This window comes from Pseudoliparis swirei, chromosome 7, assembly GCF_029220125.1.
Source record: "Pseudoliparis swirei isolate HS2019 ecotype Mariana Trench chromosome 7, NWPU_hadal_v1, whole genome shotgun sequence".
Classification (NCBI taxonomy): domain Eukaryota; kingdom Metazoa; phylum Chordata; class Actinopteri; order Perciformes; family Liparidae; genus Pseudoliparis; species Pseudoliparis swirei.
In genome coordinates, this window is record NC_079394.1 from 15,458,683 (window position 1) to 15,476,424 (window position 17,742).

Sequence of the window (17,742 nt, forward strand, 5' to 3'; positions counted from 1 at the left end):
CAGACGAAGTCTGACCGAGAGGAACCTATTGAAATTGTTAGGGGTATTATTAGGGTCCGAGCGACAGACGAAGTCTGACCGAGAGGAACCTATTGAAATTGTTAGTATTATTATTCTTATTCCACTTTTTTATTTTTGAACATTGGGCGCATATTGGGGGTATGTATCATATCCCAAAACTCACCAAATTTGGCAAGCTTGTCAGGCTTGGTGAAAATAGCCAGATGACATGGACCTCGAAATTCGGCTTTCAAAAATTGCTCTCTAGCGCCACCTGTAAATTTGACCGGCGACGCCTCACCCAGGATGTTCAAATGACGAGCTTTTTTTCACAAGTCCACTTGGACCTGCTCTACAAAAGCCTCTCAGTACCCTAAGCTCCGCCTACTTAAATTTTCCACCATATTTTTTTTGGTGAAAAACACATCAGAGGCGTTTGCTCCGACATACGGGGTCCAATTCAAACCAAACCTATTGGAGATAATGATTATGGAAGCTACATCATCTAAGATCTATCATCCTTTTTCAAATATATCATTGTGGTAAGGATCTATGGCCCAACGAACATTTTAGGGGCGTGTCCTGTTTTGAAATGCTCATAACTTCAACACTATTGGGAGAAAAAAAATAACAGACTTTCAGGATATGTGCAGAATGGAGCCTGGAACATTCACAGCAAATTTCGTGCAATTTAAACCGTAGGGGGCGCTACAATAATTCACCAAAGTTGGCCGTTTTTTGGCGTTTTTTGCTTGATTTGGCCCTTTTCCACTTTTTCCCCATCGATTATTTCTCCCACAAAACGCCAACAGAATCGGCTAAAAATCAGTTTTATAGAATCTCAAGACTTGAATAATGAACACTGTGAAAAAAAACGGACTTTTCGTCGGTAGAAAATTTACGTTTTTTTACTGCCAATAATTTTTTACTTTCTGTGATTTCTTTATGTTAAAAACTATTGCTTAAACTCATCCAATACTTCCCCAAAAAATCATGTGTGATGCCAGTCAAGGCCTGAACACATTCACATGAAGAAACAAGCACATTTCTTGGAGGAACACCTATTGATCACCTATTGAGAAGTAAAATAACAAAAATGTTCTGCCCAAAATAATGTGAGCTCCTACGGCTGCCTGTAAACCAGTTGGCTCATAGCTCACCATGATAAGTGTTGGTCTGGACACCTGGAGATGCGTGTTCGATTCCAAGACAAGGCAGCTTTTTTTCATCACTTTTTTTTTTTACATTGAATTTACATGACGTGATCTCTACTTCACGTAGGGACACACGACACATGAACATGTTCACGTAGTTAAAGTGCCACCTATTGGCTCAACTGGACTTCCTTCAGTCCGCCCCAAATTTGTTTGACTAGCCCGTTATTTAGAATGGAATAAGAACTCTCTCTCATTCTCTTTTTCTCTCTCCTCTCTCTCTCTTTTTCTCTCTCTCTCTCTCTCTCTCTCTCTCTCTCTCTCTCTCTCTCTCTCTCTCTCTCTCTCTCTCTCTCTCTCTCTCTCCTCTCTCTTCCATGACGTGGTCTATACTTCACGTAGGGACACATGACGCATGAATATGTTCACGTAGTTAAAGCGCCACCTAGTGGCTGAACTGGACTTTGTCGAATCCGCCCCAAACTTGTCGCGCTCGTTACAAGTCACGGCCCGAGTCGAGTCTGACCGGCGCGCCCGGGTCCTCGGCGCTGGGCGGCGTCCCGCCGGCTCCCCCGACCGGCGCGGGTGAGCGAGGACCCGTTCGACGCTGCTTGCAGCTTTAATTATTCTTCTTCTGGATTTTTATTTTAGAACATTGGGGGCATATTGGGGGTATGTATCATATCCCAAAACTCACCAAATTTGGCAAGCTTGTCAGGCTTGGTGAAAATAGACGGATGACACCGACTTCGAAATTCGGCTTTCAAAAATTGCTCTCTAGCGCCACCTGGAAGTTTGACCGGCGACGCCCCTCACCCAGTTTGTTCAAATGACTAGCTTTTATTTTTCCCATGTCCACTTGGACCTGCTCTACAAAAAAGCCTCTCAGGACCCTAAGCTCCGCCTACTTAAATTTCCCGCCATATTTTTTTTGGTGAAAAACACATCAGTGGCGTTTGCTCCGACATACGGGGTCCAATTCAAACCAAACCTATTGGAGATAATGATCATGGAAGCTATATCATCTAAGATCTATCATCCTTTTCCAAATATATTATTGTGGTAAGGATCTATGGCCCAACGAACATTTTAGGGGCGTGTCCTGTTTTGTAATGCTCATAACATCTACACTATTGGGAGAAAAAAATAACAGACTGTCAGGATATGTGCAGAAGGATGCCTGAAACATTCACAGCAAATTTCGTGCAATTTGAACCGTAGGGGGCGCTACAATAATTCACCAAAGTTGGCCGTTTTTGGCGTTTTTTGGCGTTTTTCGCTTATTGGCCACTTTTTCCCCTTCGATTATTTCTCCCACAACACGCCAACAGAATCGGCTAAAAATCAGTTTTATAGAATCTCAAGACTTGAATAATGAAGACTGTGAAAAAAAACGGACTTTTCGTCGGTAGGAAATTTTCCTTTTACTGCCAATAATTTTTACTTTCTGTGATTTCTTTATGTTAAAACTATTACTTAAACTCATCCAATACTAACGCAAAATCATGTGTGATGCCAGTCAAGGCCTGAACACATTCACATGAAGAAACAAGCACATTTCTTCCAGGAACACCTATTGATCACCTATTGAGAAGTAAAATAACCATAATTTTTTCACTTTCACGATAGGCTTGCTTCTCTTAGTCGGTCAATCAGATCGGCTTCAAATTTGTAACACACAATCCAAACATTGTCATGATGTCAGCCCACAACATCAAACAACGAAGGGGCTTTGGAGAGACTAAACATGCTCCCTGTGAAAATACCCTTGGCAAACATATTAAGAATCAAAGATGTAGTTATTACCAGGTGTTCATTATATTGATGAATATATAACCCTTTAAAACTGTCCACAAATAGCTTTAACTCAATAGGACATATTTGTTATTTATTGGGAACCCTCTCTCTGACTTAATAACTTGATACACGAAGCTTATAGGGTTTTATTGAAAGTATGGAGGCTTTTGAGTAATTAAATTGAATCAAAACACCTGTAATTTACTCCGGTACTTTAAATTATGTAACCATAAGATTTTATTGGAGATTAATAGGACCCCCTCTCCCCTGAGGAAGGCCATTAGACTTGGCATTTACGTCACAAACCGGAAACGGAAGGAATTACTCCCGCTAGATAATCCCCGCGAAAAAAGCCCCCACCTTTTTACTCGCTCTCGTCTCCGGTCTTTAAACCGGCACTGCAGACAGAGAGGACGCGGACTCGCTCCAAGTCCTTTTAAACGGGTAAGAAACCTTAACACTCAAACTGTAATGATTGATTATATATATGCACGGAATTATTGATAGCCAAAATAACTCTTTTAATGACTTTCTCCGCCGCGCGCTCGGCACTCCGCTGCTTTGCGGACCCGCGCGCTGCACTGAAGGTGACTCGGGACTCTTCCGGGTCCTTCCAACGGGTAAGAATACTGTATAATTACGCACACATCATGACTGTGGGGTTTAACAGCTCTTTTATCAACCCTTTGACCCAACCACGGCATGTTAGGATTATTGTGCACCCCGGAACTGGGTACGTGACAGGAGCCATGTTGCGTCAAAAGGTCCGGATCGACTACGAACAGGTGAACAGCTGTAGACCCTTGTAAACCTTTAATTAAATTATTCCTCCGTTGAACACGTCTAATATCTGTCTAGTGAGATGGTTTAACCCTTTTCCCACGGTTGATTATACGAGGGGAGTTTAATTTAAGTGAATTAAGTCTGTATGCATTGTTTATGCTCCTCGACTGTGGCGCCGCCGCGATAGAGTTCCCCGTGTGTGGGGGTACCTGTGACGCGGTTGTAATATGATCTAACAATTTACACTCTTCCACCAGGGAGATTTATTCTTGTTCCTCCTGTCGGTATTTAATTCTTTGAACTTCACTATTGTTTACGAGATCTGTATACTTTCATCAGCAATGTTAGAACCAGAGTGTGATGAAGTTTTTAATTACATAGTATAATCATATTCTGACTTTTAAAAAATTACACTGCAGTCTTGTTATTGGTGACCTCAGCTAGGCCCAGAATTATTTTCATGAGATATCACCATGCGGATTTCGAATGAATTCAATTTAAAGTTAGCCAAAAATAAATATTATTAATATTATGACAATATTTGAATTTTATTTAAAGCAAATCCGTTACTTTCTTGTTTATTCTGTTTCTTTATAGGACGTGGCACTAAGGAGGATTGTCCAGCCGTGGTTTGTTATGTAGTTGTGTTCTGAAGTTTATGAATCTTCCCAGTATTTGCTTTCTGAAGAGACCAATTGACACCATTATTGTTTCTGCAATTTTGTTTTCCAGATGACGCTGAAGAACCGTTACAAGCCGCTAACACCAGTCTGCTTCAGCAGCTTGGTTGAAATGGAGATTGGATGATGCACTGTGCCCAACTAATCATACACGTGATGCCTTGAGAGGTCGGGGTCAGATTGTGAGTACTCCTCCGTTTTCCTGATCCGATGTGAGGTCAAAGGTCAGGGATGTCTATGTGTCCAGATTGTAATGCACTCCGAGACAAATTTGTAAATTGTGAAAATGGGCTATACAAATAAACTGAATTGAATTGAGACGTCAGTGCACAACTCAAGGCGACAAGCATTTATGCATTTTACATCAATTTACATGACATGGTCTATACTTCACGGGACACACGCATGAATATGTTCACGTAGTTAAAGCGCCACCTAGTGGATGAACTGGACTTTTGTCGAATCCGCCCAAACTTGTCGCTGGTTACAAAGTCGCGGCCCCCGATCCCGACCGCACGCCCGGTGCTGCTTGCAGCTTTAATTTGTACTCTTATTGTTAAGTTAAGTTAATCGTTTTATTTGAAGAGGGACAATGCACATTAATGAACACTTTAGACAGGTTATGTTTTCAGTGTAAATATGCCAGATTATAGCTTTGAGCTAATTTCCATCCGTAGTCCCTGACGTACAATATATAATAACATAACATTTGTAAAAATATTAAATACATGATATGCAAAAAGAGCAAGAGCAGCATACATGAGTATTTACCACATGGCAGTACAATATAACAGCAGTGACATGTAAAGTGCAATACAAGATAAGATAAAAGTGCTACATAAAGTGCAAGAGGAGAATACCCCTATGCTAAAGTGCATTTAGCGGTGATTGCACGTCTGTGTGTTTCTCAACCATTCTTTTAGTTGACCTTTAAAGCTGTTGAGGGTGGCACAATCCCGTATCTGAGTTGGGAGGCTATTCCACAATGAGCTTCCTTTAACGGAGAGGACATTTTGGCCAAAAGTGGTCCGGGGACTTCACAGTCTCCTCTGGTTTCTGACCTGGTGGAGCGTCCAGTGTTTTTCTGTGGATGAACTCCCTAAGGGAGGAGCCAGTCCATGTAAACATTTATAAATAAAACCCATACTTTTAAAAGACTTTAAATTGTCAAAACTCAGGAAATGGTGTTTCTCAAGGATAGTACAGTGGTGGTATGAATTAGGCTTTCTGTCAAACACCTTGATAGCCCTCTTGTACAGCTGTTGTATTGGTTTCAGGTTTGTCAATTTGTAAAACAGTATTCAATGTGGGAAAAGATCATACAGTGGAGGTATGACTTTGCAGCATTGATGGTTAAGAAGGGTATAATTTGTTTAAAATTTTGCAGATTGAATTTTATGGTGTTGGAGATTTTTTAAATATGTTTTTAAAATTCAAGTTTGAGTCTAGTATGACCCCAAGATACTTGAAGTGGGGACTAGTTGTAGTTCTGCTCCGTTAAAAACACCTTTGATCCTTCGATTACTGAACATCATGCATACAGTTTTTTGCATTTAACTGTAAGCAAATGTTGTTCAGCCAGTGTTGGACCTTGTCCAAAGCATTTGAGAGACACAATGAGATCATTTCAGTATTTTTTCCCTGTACAAAGATGACCGCATCATCGGCATACATTTGTACATTTAACTCAGGACATACATTAGGTAAGTCATTTATGTACAGTGAAAACAGTAATGGTCCAAGAATGGAACCTTGTGGAACCCCTACAGGGTTGACAAGGTATGGGGATTTGGCACCGTGACCAAAACACTCTGTTTTCTGTTTGATAAATATGACTCAAGCCACTGTATTGAGTCTGCTGAAAAGTTGAAATAAGTCAGCTTTGTCAGGAGCACTTGGTGGTCAACAGTGTCAAAAGCTTTCCTGAGGTCTAGGAATACAGCACCCACATACGGGCTTGTGTCCAACATACATTTAACCTTTTCCACAAAGACACAGTTAGCTGTCTCAGTGGAGTGTTGAGCACTAAACCAAACTGCATTGGGTGGAGAGGAACAAAACCTTTGTCTAAATGTTTGGTGATTAGTTTTGACACCCATTTCTCAGCTACCTTAGAGACACAGGGAGGATGCAGATAGGTCTGTAGTTGGACATTATTTCCTTATCCCCAGATTTAAAATCGGTATTACCGTGGCCATTTTCCAGGATGATGGGACTTCCCTCATGCTGATTGATTGATTTACAAGCATAGTAATTGGTTTTATTAGACCGTCAATATTTGTTTTTAAAAAGTTGATGTCTAGATCATCTGCATCCCTAGCCTTAGAACCTCTTAATCCTGAGATTATACTTTTTACCTCCACCTCTGTGATTTCCTCCAGCTCAAAGACTGGATTTGTATACACAATCGGGCTGTGGGATACTCTATTTGCTAAATACAAATACAAATACTTTCTATGATACTACAATTATGTAACTTCCGGTTTCTCACGCGCTCACGTTTGGTAACATGACTGACAGCTCTTTAACTCCCCGTTCGCTGCCAGTCAAACAGGTGAAACAGCGACACCGTGTGGCAACAACCTGACAGTTCACTCAATGGACTCCTCGTTAATTCCCTGGACAAAAAAGAAACATTTCACAGTTTTTGTTATAGATGATGAAATTGTTCATCCAGCAGAGGGGAGCAGATCACCGAAGGAAATAAGACTAAAACTATTGATATTAAACTTATATATCGACTCAAGTGCAGCACCTGACTGTGTATATTAGTAATAGTGGTACTAGTCGTAGGCTTGTAGTATATATACTTATATATTTTTTTATATTTATATGTATACTGTATATTTTTAAAAAAAACAATTGTATATGTATATAGCTTTGATTTGTATTTGTCTTTATTCGCTATTACTTATTTACTTCTTTTTTTACGTTAGGTACTTTATTTATTGCTGCTAAACTGATTTTAAATATATATTGTAAATATCTATTATATTCTGTTATATCAAAGGAGGGTGAAAGTACCGAAAAATATACAGGACATTTTAATCTTTATTAACATTTTAAATAGGTATTTAGTTCATTAATGTGGGCATTTCTAATTATTTTATAATAATATTTTTCTTTGAAATCCGAGCTGTCGTGACTGTGGCTGGTGGAGATGAGATACTAACAAGAAAGTAAACAATAACTTAATGTTTTGTTGTATTGTTGTGTGACTTTTTATATAATAATAGTTTATTTGAGGAGTTTCGGTCAGGATTTAGAAAACACCACAGCAATGAGACAGCACTGGTGAAAATTACAAATGACCTCCTAATAGCATCAGATACTGGTACTGGTCTTGTTAGACCTTAGTGCTGCGCTCGACACTATTGACCATGACATCCTATTACAGAGACTGGATCAGTCGATTGGCATTTCAGGCACCGCATATAAGTTGGTTTAAATCCTATTTATCAGATCGATCTCAATGTGTATTTGTAAACGATGAAGCCTCGATAACCACCAACGTTAGTCACGGAGTTCCACAAGGTTCTGTGCTTGGACCACTTTTATTTACCTTATACATGCTTCCTTTGGGCAATATTATCAGGAAACACTCCATAAACTTTCATTGCTATGCAGATGATACTCAACTATATCTATCGATAAAACCAGAGAAAACCAACCAACTAAGTAAAATTCAAGCATGTCTTAAAGACATAAAAACATGGATGACCTGCAACTTCTTGATGGTAAACTCAGACAAAACTGAAGAAATTTTACTCGGCCCTGAGCACCTCAGAGATCAATTATCTGGTGATGTGGTTTCTGTAGATGGCATTGCCCTAGCATCCAACACCACTGTAAAGAATCTCGGCGTTATCTTTGATCGGGACTTGTCCTTTAACTCCCACGTAAAGCAAATCTCAAGGACTGCATTCTTTCATCTACGTTATATAAAAAAATTAGGCACAATCAGGCTGGTTCACGCGTTTGTTACTTCGAGACTGGATTACTGCAACTCCTTATTATCAGGCTGCTCTAATAAGTCTCTTAGGTCCCCCAGTTGATCCAGAATGCTGCAGCTCGTGTTCTCACTAAAACTAAGAAAAGAGATCACATCACTCCTGCACTAGCTGCTCTGCACTGGCTCCCCGTAAAATCAAAAATCACTTTAAAAATTCTTCTCTTAACCTACAAAGTCTTGATTGGTGATGCACAATCATATCTTAAGGAGCTTGTAGTACCATATTGCCCCACTAGAGAGCTGCGCTCACTAAATGCGGGACTACTTGTAGTTCCTAGAGTCTTAAAAAGTAGGATGGGAGCCAGAGCCTTTAGTTATCAAGCTCCTCTTTTATGGAACCAGTTTCCACCTTCAGTCCTGGAGGCAGACACAGTCACCTCATGTAGAGTAGACTTAACACTTTCCTCTTTGACAGAGCTTATAGTTAGGGCTGAATCAGGTTCACCTGGTCCAGCCCCTGGATATGCTGCTCTAGGTTTATAGGCTGTTGGAGGATGTTTAGGATACACTGAGCACCTATCTCCTCTTTTCTCTCTCCTTATGGATGAATTTCCATCTCTCTATTGCACATTACTAACTCTGCTTCCTCCCCGGAGTCCTTTTGACTTCACGTCTCATAGGGTCCATCGGACTGATGGATCATCGAGGTCTGGATCGTGGAATATGCCTACTACCAACTATGCCATGGCCCTGCTGAGACTCCGCCCACTCCTCCTCTCTACCTCCATCTGCCTGATGGATTGTGGAGGTCTCGATCAAGGAATATGCCTACGACCAAATATTCACACACTGTCAAAGCCATTGATTGTGTTGTTACTGTGTTTTAATTTGTGTATCATGATTCCTTCTGTACACATTACATCTATTACACCTGTCCATCCTGGAGAGGGATCCTCCTCTGTTGCTCTCCTGAAGGTTTCTTCCCTTTTCCCCCACTGAAGGGTTATTTGGGAGTTTTTCCTGATCCGATGTGAGGTTTTGGGACAGGGATGTCTATGTGTACAGATTGTAAAGCACTCTGAGACAATTTTGTAATTTGTGAAATTGGGCTCTACAAATAAACTGAATTGAATTGAAATTGATACTTTAGTCCGAAACAAGTCCTTTAATAACAACACATATTATATTTAGAGTGTTATGATGAGCTCTATCACGTCCTCTGATTGGTTGATGAAGAGTGTCTCTTTGTTGACACTAAAGAGAGTAAACATTGTGATAAGACACAACAACAACCTCCTTAGGCCCATAAAGAGGTGAGCCCCTCTCACCTGAAGACCCCCACCGATAGGGACTGTTAGTCCGCTCCTGCAGGTTAAAGTACTGCTTGCAGACGTCAACAACAATAACAATAACAACAACAATGAAAACATCAGCAGCCTCACCATCATATGTTCTTCCTATGTTGGACTTTAAAACCTTGGCATACGTGATGTCAACATTTCTAGAGCTTTGATGATGCAGAAGGAAAAACACTGGGGCAAATATTCAGAGGTGCAAGAAGTACTGAGGTAAGTTATTAAAGTACAAGGTAAACGTATATATTTAAATATTATTACGATTCTTTTGGCGGATTGAAAAAAATTATTTTTTCAATGCAAAAACCACAAATAAATGATGATTTCCTCAAAATATGTCAGTTAACCGTAGAGTTAAATATATATATATAGGTATCATGTTTTATTTGTTATATTAATGTAGCTTTTTAAATTGTATTTATTTTCTTTATACCTGCTTTTTGTGTTTTAAGTAACTTTTTTAACCCAAATCTATCATATATATATTATTATAATATTATATTAATATATAATATGTATTAATAGAACATATATATTAATATTATATTATTATATATAAATATATATTATATTCTTATATATATATATTAATATTATATTATTATATATATAATTTATATATTATATATAATAATGTAATATTAAAATATATATATTAATATTAAATTAATATATATATATAATAGATTCAAGTTTAAAAAGCCGATATAAAGAAAATAAATACAATTCAAAAAGCTACATTAATATAACAAATAAAACATGCTACATCAGTAAAGGTATACAGACGTATAAGCAGCTAAATGTACTATCAAAATACAATGTATTCATTATGCACTACATTTACTTGACAGCTGTAGTGTGTACGTGTGCATGTGTGCGTGTGTGTACGGGTGTGTGTATGTGCGTGTGTGTGTGTGAACCAGGATCAGCCTCAGTCTTCAGCTCTTGGATCCTTCAGCATCTTCTCAGCAGGATCCAGTTTTTTTTGGAGCGATCCGGTTTCGATCCAAGTGGCTCAATAAACTGAATCAGCAGTGAGGAGGACGAGGACTCATGAGGAAGAGGACTCTTGAGGAAGAGGGCGCATGAGGAAGAGGACTCATGAGGAAGAGGACTCATGATGAAGAGGACTCTTGAGGAAGAGGACTCTTGAGAAAGAGGACGCATGAGGAAGAGGACTCATAAGGAAGAGGACTCATGAGGAAGAGGATTTATGAGGAGGAGGACTCTTGAGGAAGACTCTTGGGAAGAACATGACATGATGAAGGTGTTTCATAGATACTAAACTGGGGGATTAAAGACAAAATGTCTTTTCTCCTCACAGGTGTCATCTCACCTGAGCATGTCTTTTCTCCTAAAAGAAGAACTGGATAATGTCGTTGCGTTTCAACATTTAATTAATGACACCTTATTGGTGAAGCTGCGTTGTTTGAACACGTCGTTAATCCTTCGCCCCGGGAACACAAACTGTTCTCTTAAATAAACACCGAGAGACACGTAGGCGGAAAGACACACATACATCTATTAGCTTCTTCCTGTTTGACTGTTTAATGTGTTTAGTTTATTTAAAGGAAGTTGAACACAAAAAAGAGAGAACAAAAATGATTGCACAATGCTATATTTCTTATGCTTTATTGGTTTGTAGAACTTAGGTTGTATGATTTATTTGATGTATGTTTCAATATTTTATTTTTGTGTATATATCATTATTTTTTTCTATTTTTCTATATGTTATGTATATATAATTATATATATATATATATTATATTATAGCAATGTTATATTGTTTATGTTCATATAATATATATATATATATATTTTTGTTGTTGTTGATGTTTATTGTTTTAATTTCTCACTGGGGATGAATAAAGTAATATCTTATCTTAATCTTTTCATTTATAAATGTATACAGTATATACATTTATATAATATTTGTAAGATATAAATAATAATAATAAATACAAATTTAGAAATTGAAATAATAACAAGTGTATTTATATAGCACCTTTAGTTTTGTTTAAGTGTATAAATATATAGATGTAAAAAGATAATGTACTTGAACCGCCAAAGCAAACCGTCTCCGCCTCTGCTCCGCTGTAAATGAAACAGAACATGCAATTGGCCAATACTTCACACGCAAGATAAAAGAAGAGCCAGGATTGGTTTACTACTCTCCATTCATTTGAGGGAGAGGAAGGCGGGATCATCGACCGTGTGGGCGGGACCGTACCGAGCCCCATCAATGAGCGGCCTCGGCGATTGGCTGGTAGTAAAGTGACGTCAATGTTGCCGGGCCGACAGCAAATGACTTGAAAGCTACGCGGCTGTTCCGGGAAGGAGGCGTGACCTTCACGGCATTCTTTAGAAGCTGGCGTTTTCCCTCCCCTACCGGGATTTCAGTATTACCCCCGTGGAGAAGAAACCCCACCACGGTCTGCTATTTATTATTTATTTATTGTAGGTTATTTTTAATTTACTCCCCATCGCCAAACATGCTCGGCCTGTGCCTTTACGTGCCGGTGTCCAACGCGGACCCGGTGGAGGTGGATTGTTTCGAGTCCAAGGGGCTTCCGTCGCAGCTAAAGTCTCTCTTCAACAAGCTCAGCGTGTTCCTGCCTTCTCAGGAGTTTTCAGCCTACAAAAGATGGCGGAAGGTGAGGACAACGTTTTAATCTGTTAACCGACAGTCACAGACTTAATGGTTTTGCTATTTGCTCGCTAAACGGATCGCATGTGGAGCGAATGGTAAAAAAGCCTCACGACGAGGCCGCAAAAAAACTCACCCGGCTTCCGGAAATAATTTTTAAAAAAAAGATACATCGGAGAACATTTTTTAATTATGAATTTTTACTTTTTTTTAAATTATATTTTACAATGTTAAACTTGAACAATGTAGACATTAAATTAAAATACAATTGTATAAACTGGGCGCGAGCGACAGTCCCTTTTATTCAGGGCAAATCCACCCTAAAAAGGAATGTATGCTATTCCAAGGAATTTAACGCCACCTGCTGCAACGAGCAACGGTTTACTTTAAAATGAAATATTTATCTACAGGACTGTCTCAGAAAATTAGAATATTGTGATAAAGTTCTTTATTTTCTGTAATGCAATTTTAAAAAACAAAAATGTCATGCATTCTGGATTCATTACAAATCAACTGAAATATTGCAAGCCTTTTATTCTTTTAATATTTAATATTTTTTAATTGCATTACAGAAAATAAAGAACTTATCACAATATTCTAATTTTCTGAGAGTCCTGTACATAGTTATAAATGTCTTTTTGGTTAAAAAAAAAAAGAGTAAAATGAATTTACTATTTTATACTTTTGTAAAAATGATAATACTATTGATGCATTATAAAGCTGTTCTGTAAATAGGTAGAATTATGTTTTCTAAGTATTTTAATGTGTTTTATAAACCATTACTTTATTTTATTGTATTAGTTGATTAAAGATTTTTATTTATGTTGCACTTTAAATGTAATTCGATGCTGTAAATGGGACAAAAGCACTAAAACTAAAAAAAAAGACAAATACAAATTCAGGTAAACATGTTTTTTTAGTTATAAGAAATGACCAGGTGTCTTTTTTTAAAGAAGATTTAAATGTACTCCTCTCCTGGGATTCATCCCGGTTTGTTTGACTGATGGCAATACAGGAATATTAAATCAACATTATTGATTTTGTTGTGACAACTTAAGGTCAACTATGTCTCGCTCTCTCAGATTACAAAAGGGCAGAACAAGGACATGCCAACTTTGTACAGATATAGTAACTATTTCAAATGTGACCGCCGTAAGTCACATGTGTGCAGGTAGTCACAAGGAGAGCAGCATGTCGGGCAGATGATCTGCGAAAAGTCGTATGTTGGTGGCTGGATCGGGTATCGGCATCGGTGTCCTGGTCCTAAAGCTCAGGAGTGGATTATAACTTGTGGCAGGTCGTCCTGCAGTCGAGGTCAAAGATAGACTAATGGCCTCCTTCCCTCCCCGTGTCCTGGAGGAATGGACGTCATTCGAGAAAGCCATGAGTGTTTTGGCTCGGCCAGTGGGCCATGAAACCCAGCCAGACATGAAGTAGACTTCAGAAGTTAATCTTACCTGTTCCACAGACTCAAGTGTTCTATCTGGCAGCAGAGATGACTTTTCTGCATACCTGTGCAAGATGTCATGTAGTGCTGTGGTTTCTCTCTAAACTGTCAACCCTCAATCGACTTTATAAATGAGCATCATGTCTTAATTTACGGTGTATTTTCTTTAATTTGTTCTTGCAGAAAACCTTGAAAAGAGAAGAAAATACCTCTGACGGCCAGCTGGACTTTGAAGAGTTTGTTCACTACCTGCAGGATTACGAGAAGGACCTGAAGCTGGTGGTGAAGAGCCTCACCAGGAGGAACACGGGTACGAGGGCCTCGGGTCGTGTGTCTGTGCTTCACCTCGCGGTGTGAGACTCGTTCCTTTCTTACATCTTTGTTTCTCTTCAAGGCCACGTTGACCCTCAAGAGTTCATGCAGTCTCTTCAGGACCTCGGCGTGCACATCTCCTCGCAGCACGCGGAGAAAGCCCTCCAGAGGTACACGCTCGCATTAATTCATCCCCTTCCTCCACTGAGATCTCGGGTTGTTGAGCTCAGAGGCTCAAATATCTTTTTCTTTTTTTTTTAAGCATGGACAAGAACGGCATGATAACCGTCAGCAGCAGCGACTGGAGCAACTTCCCCCTGGAGGAGAAGACGGAGGACATCCCGGAGATCATCCTCTACTGGAAGCACTCCACGGTACGGTCTTCTTTTCTTTGTGATCAAATCTTTTATTGGTTTTCGAGATATGCACATGCGATGGAAGAGCAAATTCCCTGAAGGGTTCCGCCGGAGGGATTTGTCTGTTATGTAAACGAGAAGCAGGCGGAGAGACGTGCTGTCCTCGACTTCTCTGAACCAGAACTAAGAATAGAGCTGCAGGCCGAGCGGGACGCAGCCAAAATACTGAGGACGCGTTAGCCGACGGGTTTAATTTCAGTTTGAGAAGTTTGCCCCCGATTTCTAAGATTATCATTTCATGGTGAAGAATCAAATGTAATGAACTGAGCTTATTCTTTCTTTGTGTCATGAGCTTTTTATACAGAGTTAACTTTATGTTTGTTTCCTGAGCTCTGAGCGACATCATCGTATAAAAACCACAAGTACAAGTTCTACTAAAACATTTATAGTAGACGTGACTCTGACCTCCTGCTTTAACCAATAATTCACATTTTGTTTCTCTTCCCGGCAGATATTCGATGTGGGAGAGAACCTGATGGTGCCCGACGAATTCACGGTGGAGGAGAAGCAGACCGGCATGCTGTGGAAGCACCTGGTGGCGGGCGGAGGAGCCGGAGTCGTGTCGAGGACCTGCACCGCCCCGCTGGACCGCCTCAAGCTCATGATGCAGGTGAGACCTCCAGGGGTTTAGTTTCCAGGTTTGGGAAGTGGTGGAAACTTTTATCTTGCAGTAAAGGAATGTCGGCAGTTTTTGGGTTGACCCGTTTCGAAAAAGTCAAATTAAGAAATTTAGACACACAAAAGAAACCTTCATTTGCATCCTGATGGAGCTTCTTTCATAATCTCGGGTGGCAACATCAAAGCGAAACTAAGTTTCCAAAGGGCCGTAAACAAGTTGATGTTTAACCGTGGGGGTGGGGGGGGGCTCAGAGTCCAGGTGCTGATTGCCGTTCCGCCGGCCAATGGCGTCGAGGTCGTCACGCCCTTCGCCGTCATCGGCCGGGATCTGTGAACGTCCCCGCCGTGCGTCAGCTGTGATGTGGAGCGTCGACTTTGAGCCTCGAACGACTAGGAAATGATTAAACCAGCTGCTCTCATTCTTGAGGACCTGATGATTGTATGTGCCTGACCTCCTCTTCCTCCTCCTCCAGGTGTTTGGCTCTCGCACCAACAAGATGTGCATCGTGGGCGGCTTGATGCAGATGATCAAGGAGGGAGGCGTGAGGTCGCTGTGGCGAGGAAATGGCGTGAACGTCATCAAGATCGCCCCCGAGTCCGCCCTCAAGTTCATGGCCTACGAGCAGGTACGAGGAGAGAGAGGAGAGAGAGAGATCTGCCTTTAGTCCCATCAGACAGGGGGAAGAAAGGAGGGAAGGAAGTCTGAGTTTAGTCCCTAGGAAGGAAGGCTCTGCATTTAGTCCCTTAGACAGAAGAGGGAAGGAAGGAAGGAGGCTCCTCTTAAAGGGCCTGTAAAATAGTCGTTTCAGTAGATTTAGTTCTTGTCTGACATTAATCTGACTCCTTCGTTGCTCCATGTTGTTTATTTGTTTCTTCTCTCAGATCAAGCAGCTGATCGGCAGTGAGAAGGGAACTCTGAGCATCGGGGAGCGATTTGTTGCCGGATCTCTGGCCGGCGTGATCGCCCAGAGCACCATCTACCCCATGGAGGTGAGCGCCCGCTGCACCACAACGGCTCCTTCTGGGGGGTTCTGAACTCTAACGTGGTCTCTAACCTCCTCCAGGTCCTGAAGACCCGGCTCGCCCTGAGGTCCACCGGTCAGTTCTCTGGCATCTCCGACTGTGCCAAGCAGATCTTCAGGAGAGAAGGCCTGGTGGCGTTCTACCGAGGCTACGTCCCCAACATGCTGGGCATCATCCCGTACGCCGGCATCGACCTGGCGGTCTACGAGGTGAGCAACCTCGAAGCGTCACCTCGCGTTGTTTAGTTTCTCGGCTGCAGAGGTTTAGTTTTTAACGTCCGTGTTGCGCAATACTGATGGTTCTCCTCCTCCAGACCCTGAAGAACCACTACCTGGACCAGTACAGCACCAACGGCTCCGCCAACCCCGGCGTGGTGGTGCTGCTGGCCTGCGGCACCGTGTCCAGCACCTGCGGGCAGCTGGCCAGCTACCCACTGGCTCTGGTGCGTACGCGAATGCAGGCGCAAGGTGAGCCCGCGATGCATTCAGGGGCTTCTGGGGCCTTTAGCGTGGAATGTGGGGAGTTGAGAGATTTCTGAAGGAAGGAAGTCTCTGAGTTTAGTCCGGATGGAAGGAAGGAAGGAGGCTCCTTCTCTTTAAAGGGCCTGTAAAGGAGTTGTTGCAGAAGATGTGATAGTATATTTAGTTCTAGTCTGAGATTAATCAGATGATTTTATTCATTTACATATTCAAACGAGCCATTTTTATACTTTAGAAATCAGAAAACGGTTAAAAATCGACATTTCAAAACTTGATAAAATGAGTGAAACTATTTTTAAATAGATTTCCTGTCGATGACTGAATTGTCCATTTTTTTTTTTAAAGCTCCTAATCTTCTCTCAGTGTAACTTTAATATAAATGTTAATCTTTCCAGCTGCGATCGCCGGCTCCCAGAAGGTGTCGATGTCCGGCCTCTTCGGGCAGATCCTGCGGGCCGAGGGCCCGAGGGGCCTCTACAGGGGCCTCGCCCCCAACTTCCTCAAGGTCGTGCCTGCCGTCAGCATCAGCTACGTGGTGTACGAGCGCCTGAAGACACAGCTCGGGGTAAAGTCGCGCTGAAACTCGACCCGTTGAAGCTTCAACGTGACGAGTGACTCCTCCCCCATCTCCCAGGGCTCAAGCTAAGGAATCCCAGGGGGCCGCGCGAGGGGATCGTGGGGCCATATCATTCTGTGAATGTCAGCTGACGAAACACGATACCGACGGTGGAGGGGGTGACCCCCGTGACCTCTGTGAGCTCATGTTAGGCGTGTGACGCGTGTTTTATTTAAAAAAAATAAGTGTTGAGAGATGATGAAAAAAACGATGACAATGGGAGTGAATCGAGGACCAAGTGTTTTTTGTTTTTTTGTCTGTCATTTTGGAGTTTCGGTGCCTGAGCAAACTTTATTTTTTTAATTTTTCAGATTTTTATTTTTTTTCAGATTTATGAATTGCCAGCAATCGTGTTGTGCAACTCTACAAAAAAAGCCAATTTAACTTGGCAAAGTATCATTTGCAGCATAAACGCATTCCTTTGGGACGTCCTGTGAACCGGTTCTGCCTCTAAGAAGAAATG

At 41.1% G+C, this 17,742-nt stretch overlaps 1 protein-coding gene and 1 long non-coding RNA gene across 2 annotated transcripts; both read left to right on the forward strand.

Annotated features, from left to right (window-relative positions):
* The first annotated feature begins 2,660 nt into the window (after window positions 1-2,660).
* LOC130196561 (uncharacterized) lies at window positions 2,661-4,364 on the forward strand. Its single transcript, XR_008832268.1, has 3 exons — window positions 2,661-3,571; window positions 3,661-3,736; window positions 4,332-4,364. It is a non-coding gene; the product is annotated as an uncharacterized LOC130196561 (long non-coding RNA).
* Window positions 4,365-11,635: 7,271 nt separating this feature from the next.
* slc25a25a (solute carrier family 25 member 25a) lies at window positions 11,636-17,439 on the forward strand. The gene is made up of 10 exons (XM_056418814.1): window positions 11,636-12,375; window positions 13,999-14,125; window positions 14,210-14,297; window positions 14,390-14,501; window positions 14,995-15,153; window positions 15,635-15,787; window positions 16,044-16,151; window positions 16,226-16,393; window positions 16,498-16,651; window positions 17,059-17,439. Exons 1-10 carry the CDS (start codon window positions 12,214-12,216, stop codon window positions 17,241-17,243), a joined length of 1,416 nt encoding a protein of 471 aa, XP_056274789.1. The 5' UTR covers window positions 11,636-12,213; the 3' UTR covers window positions 17,244-17,439.
* The last annotated feature ends 303 nt before the right edge of the window (window positions 17,440-17,742 follow it).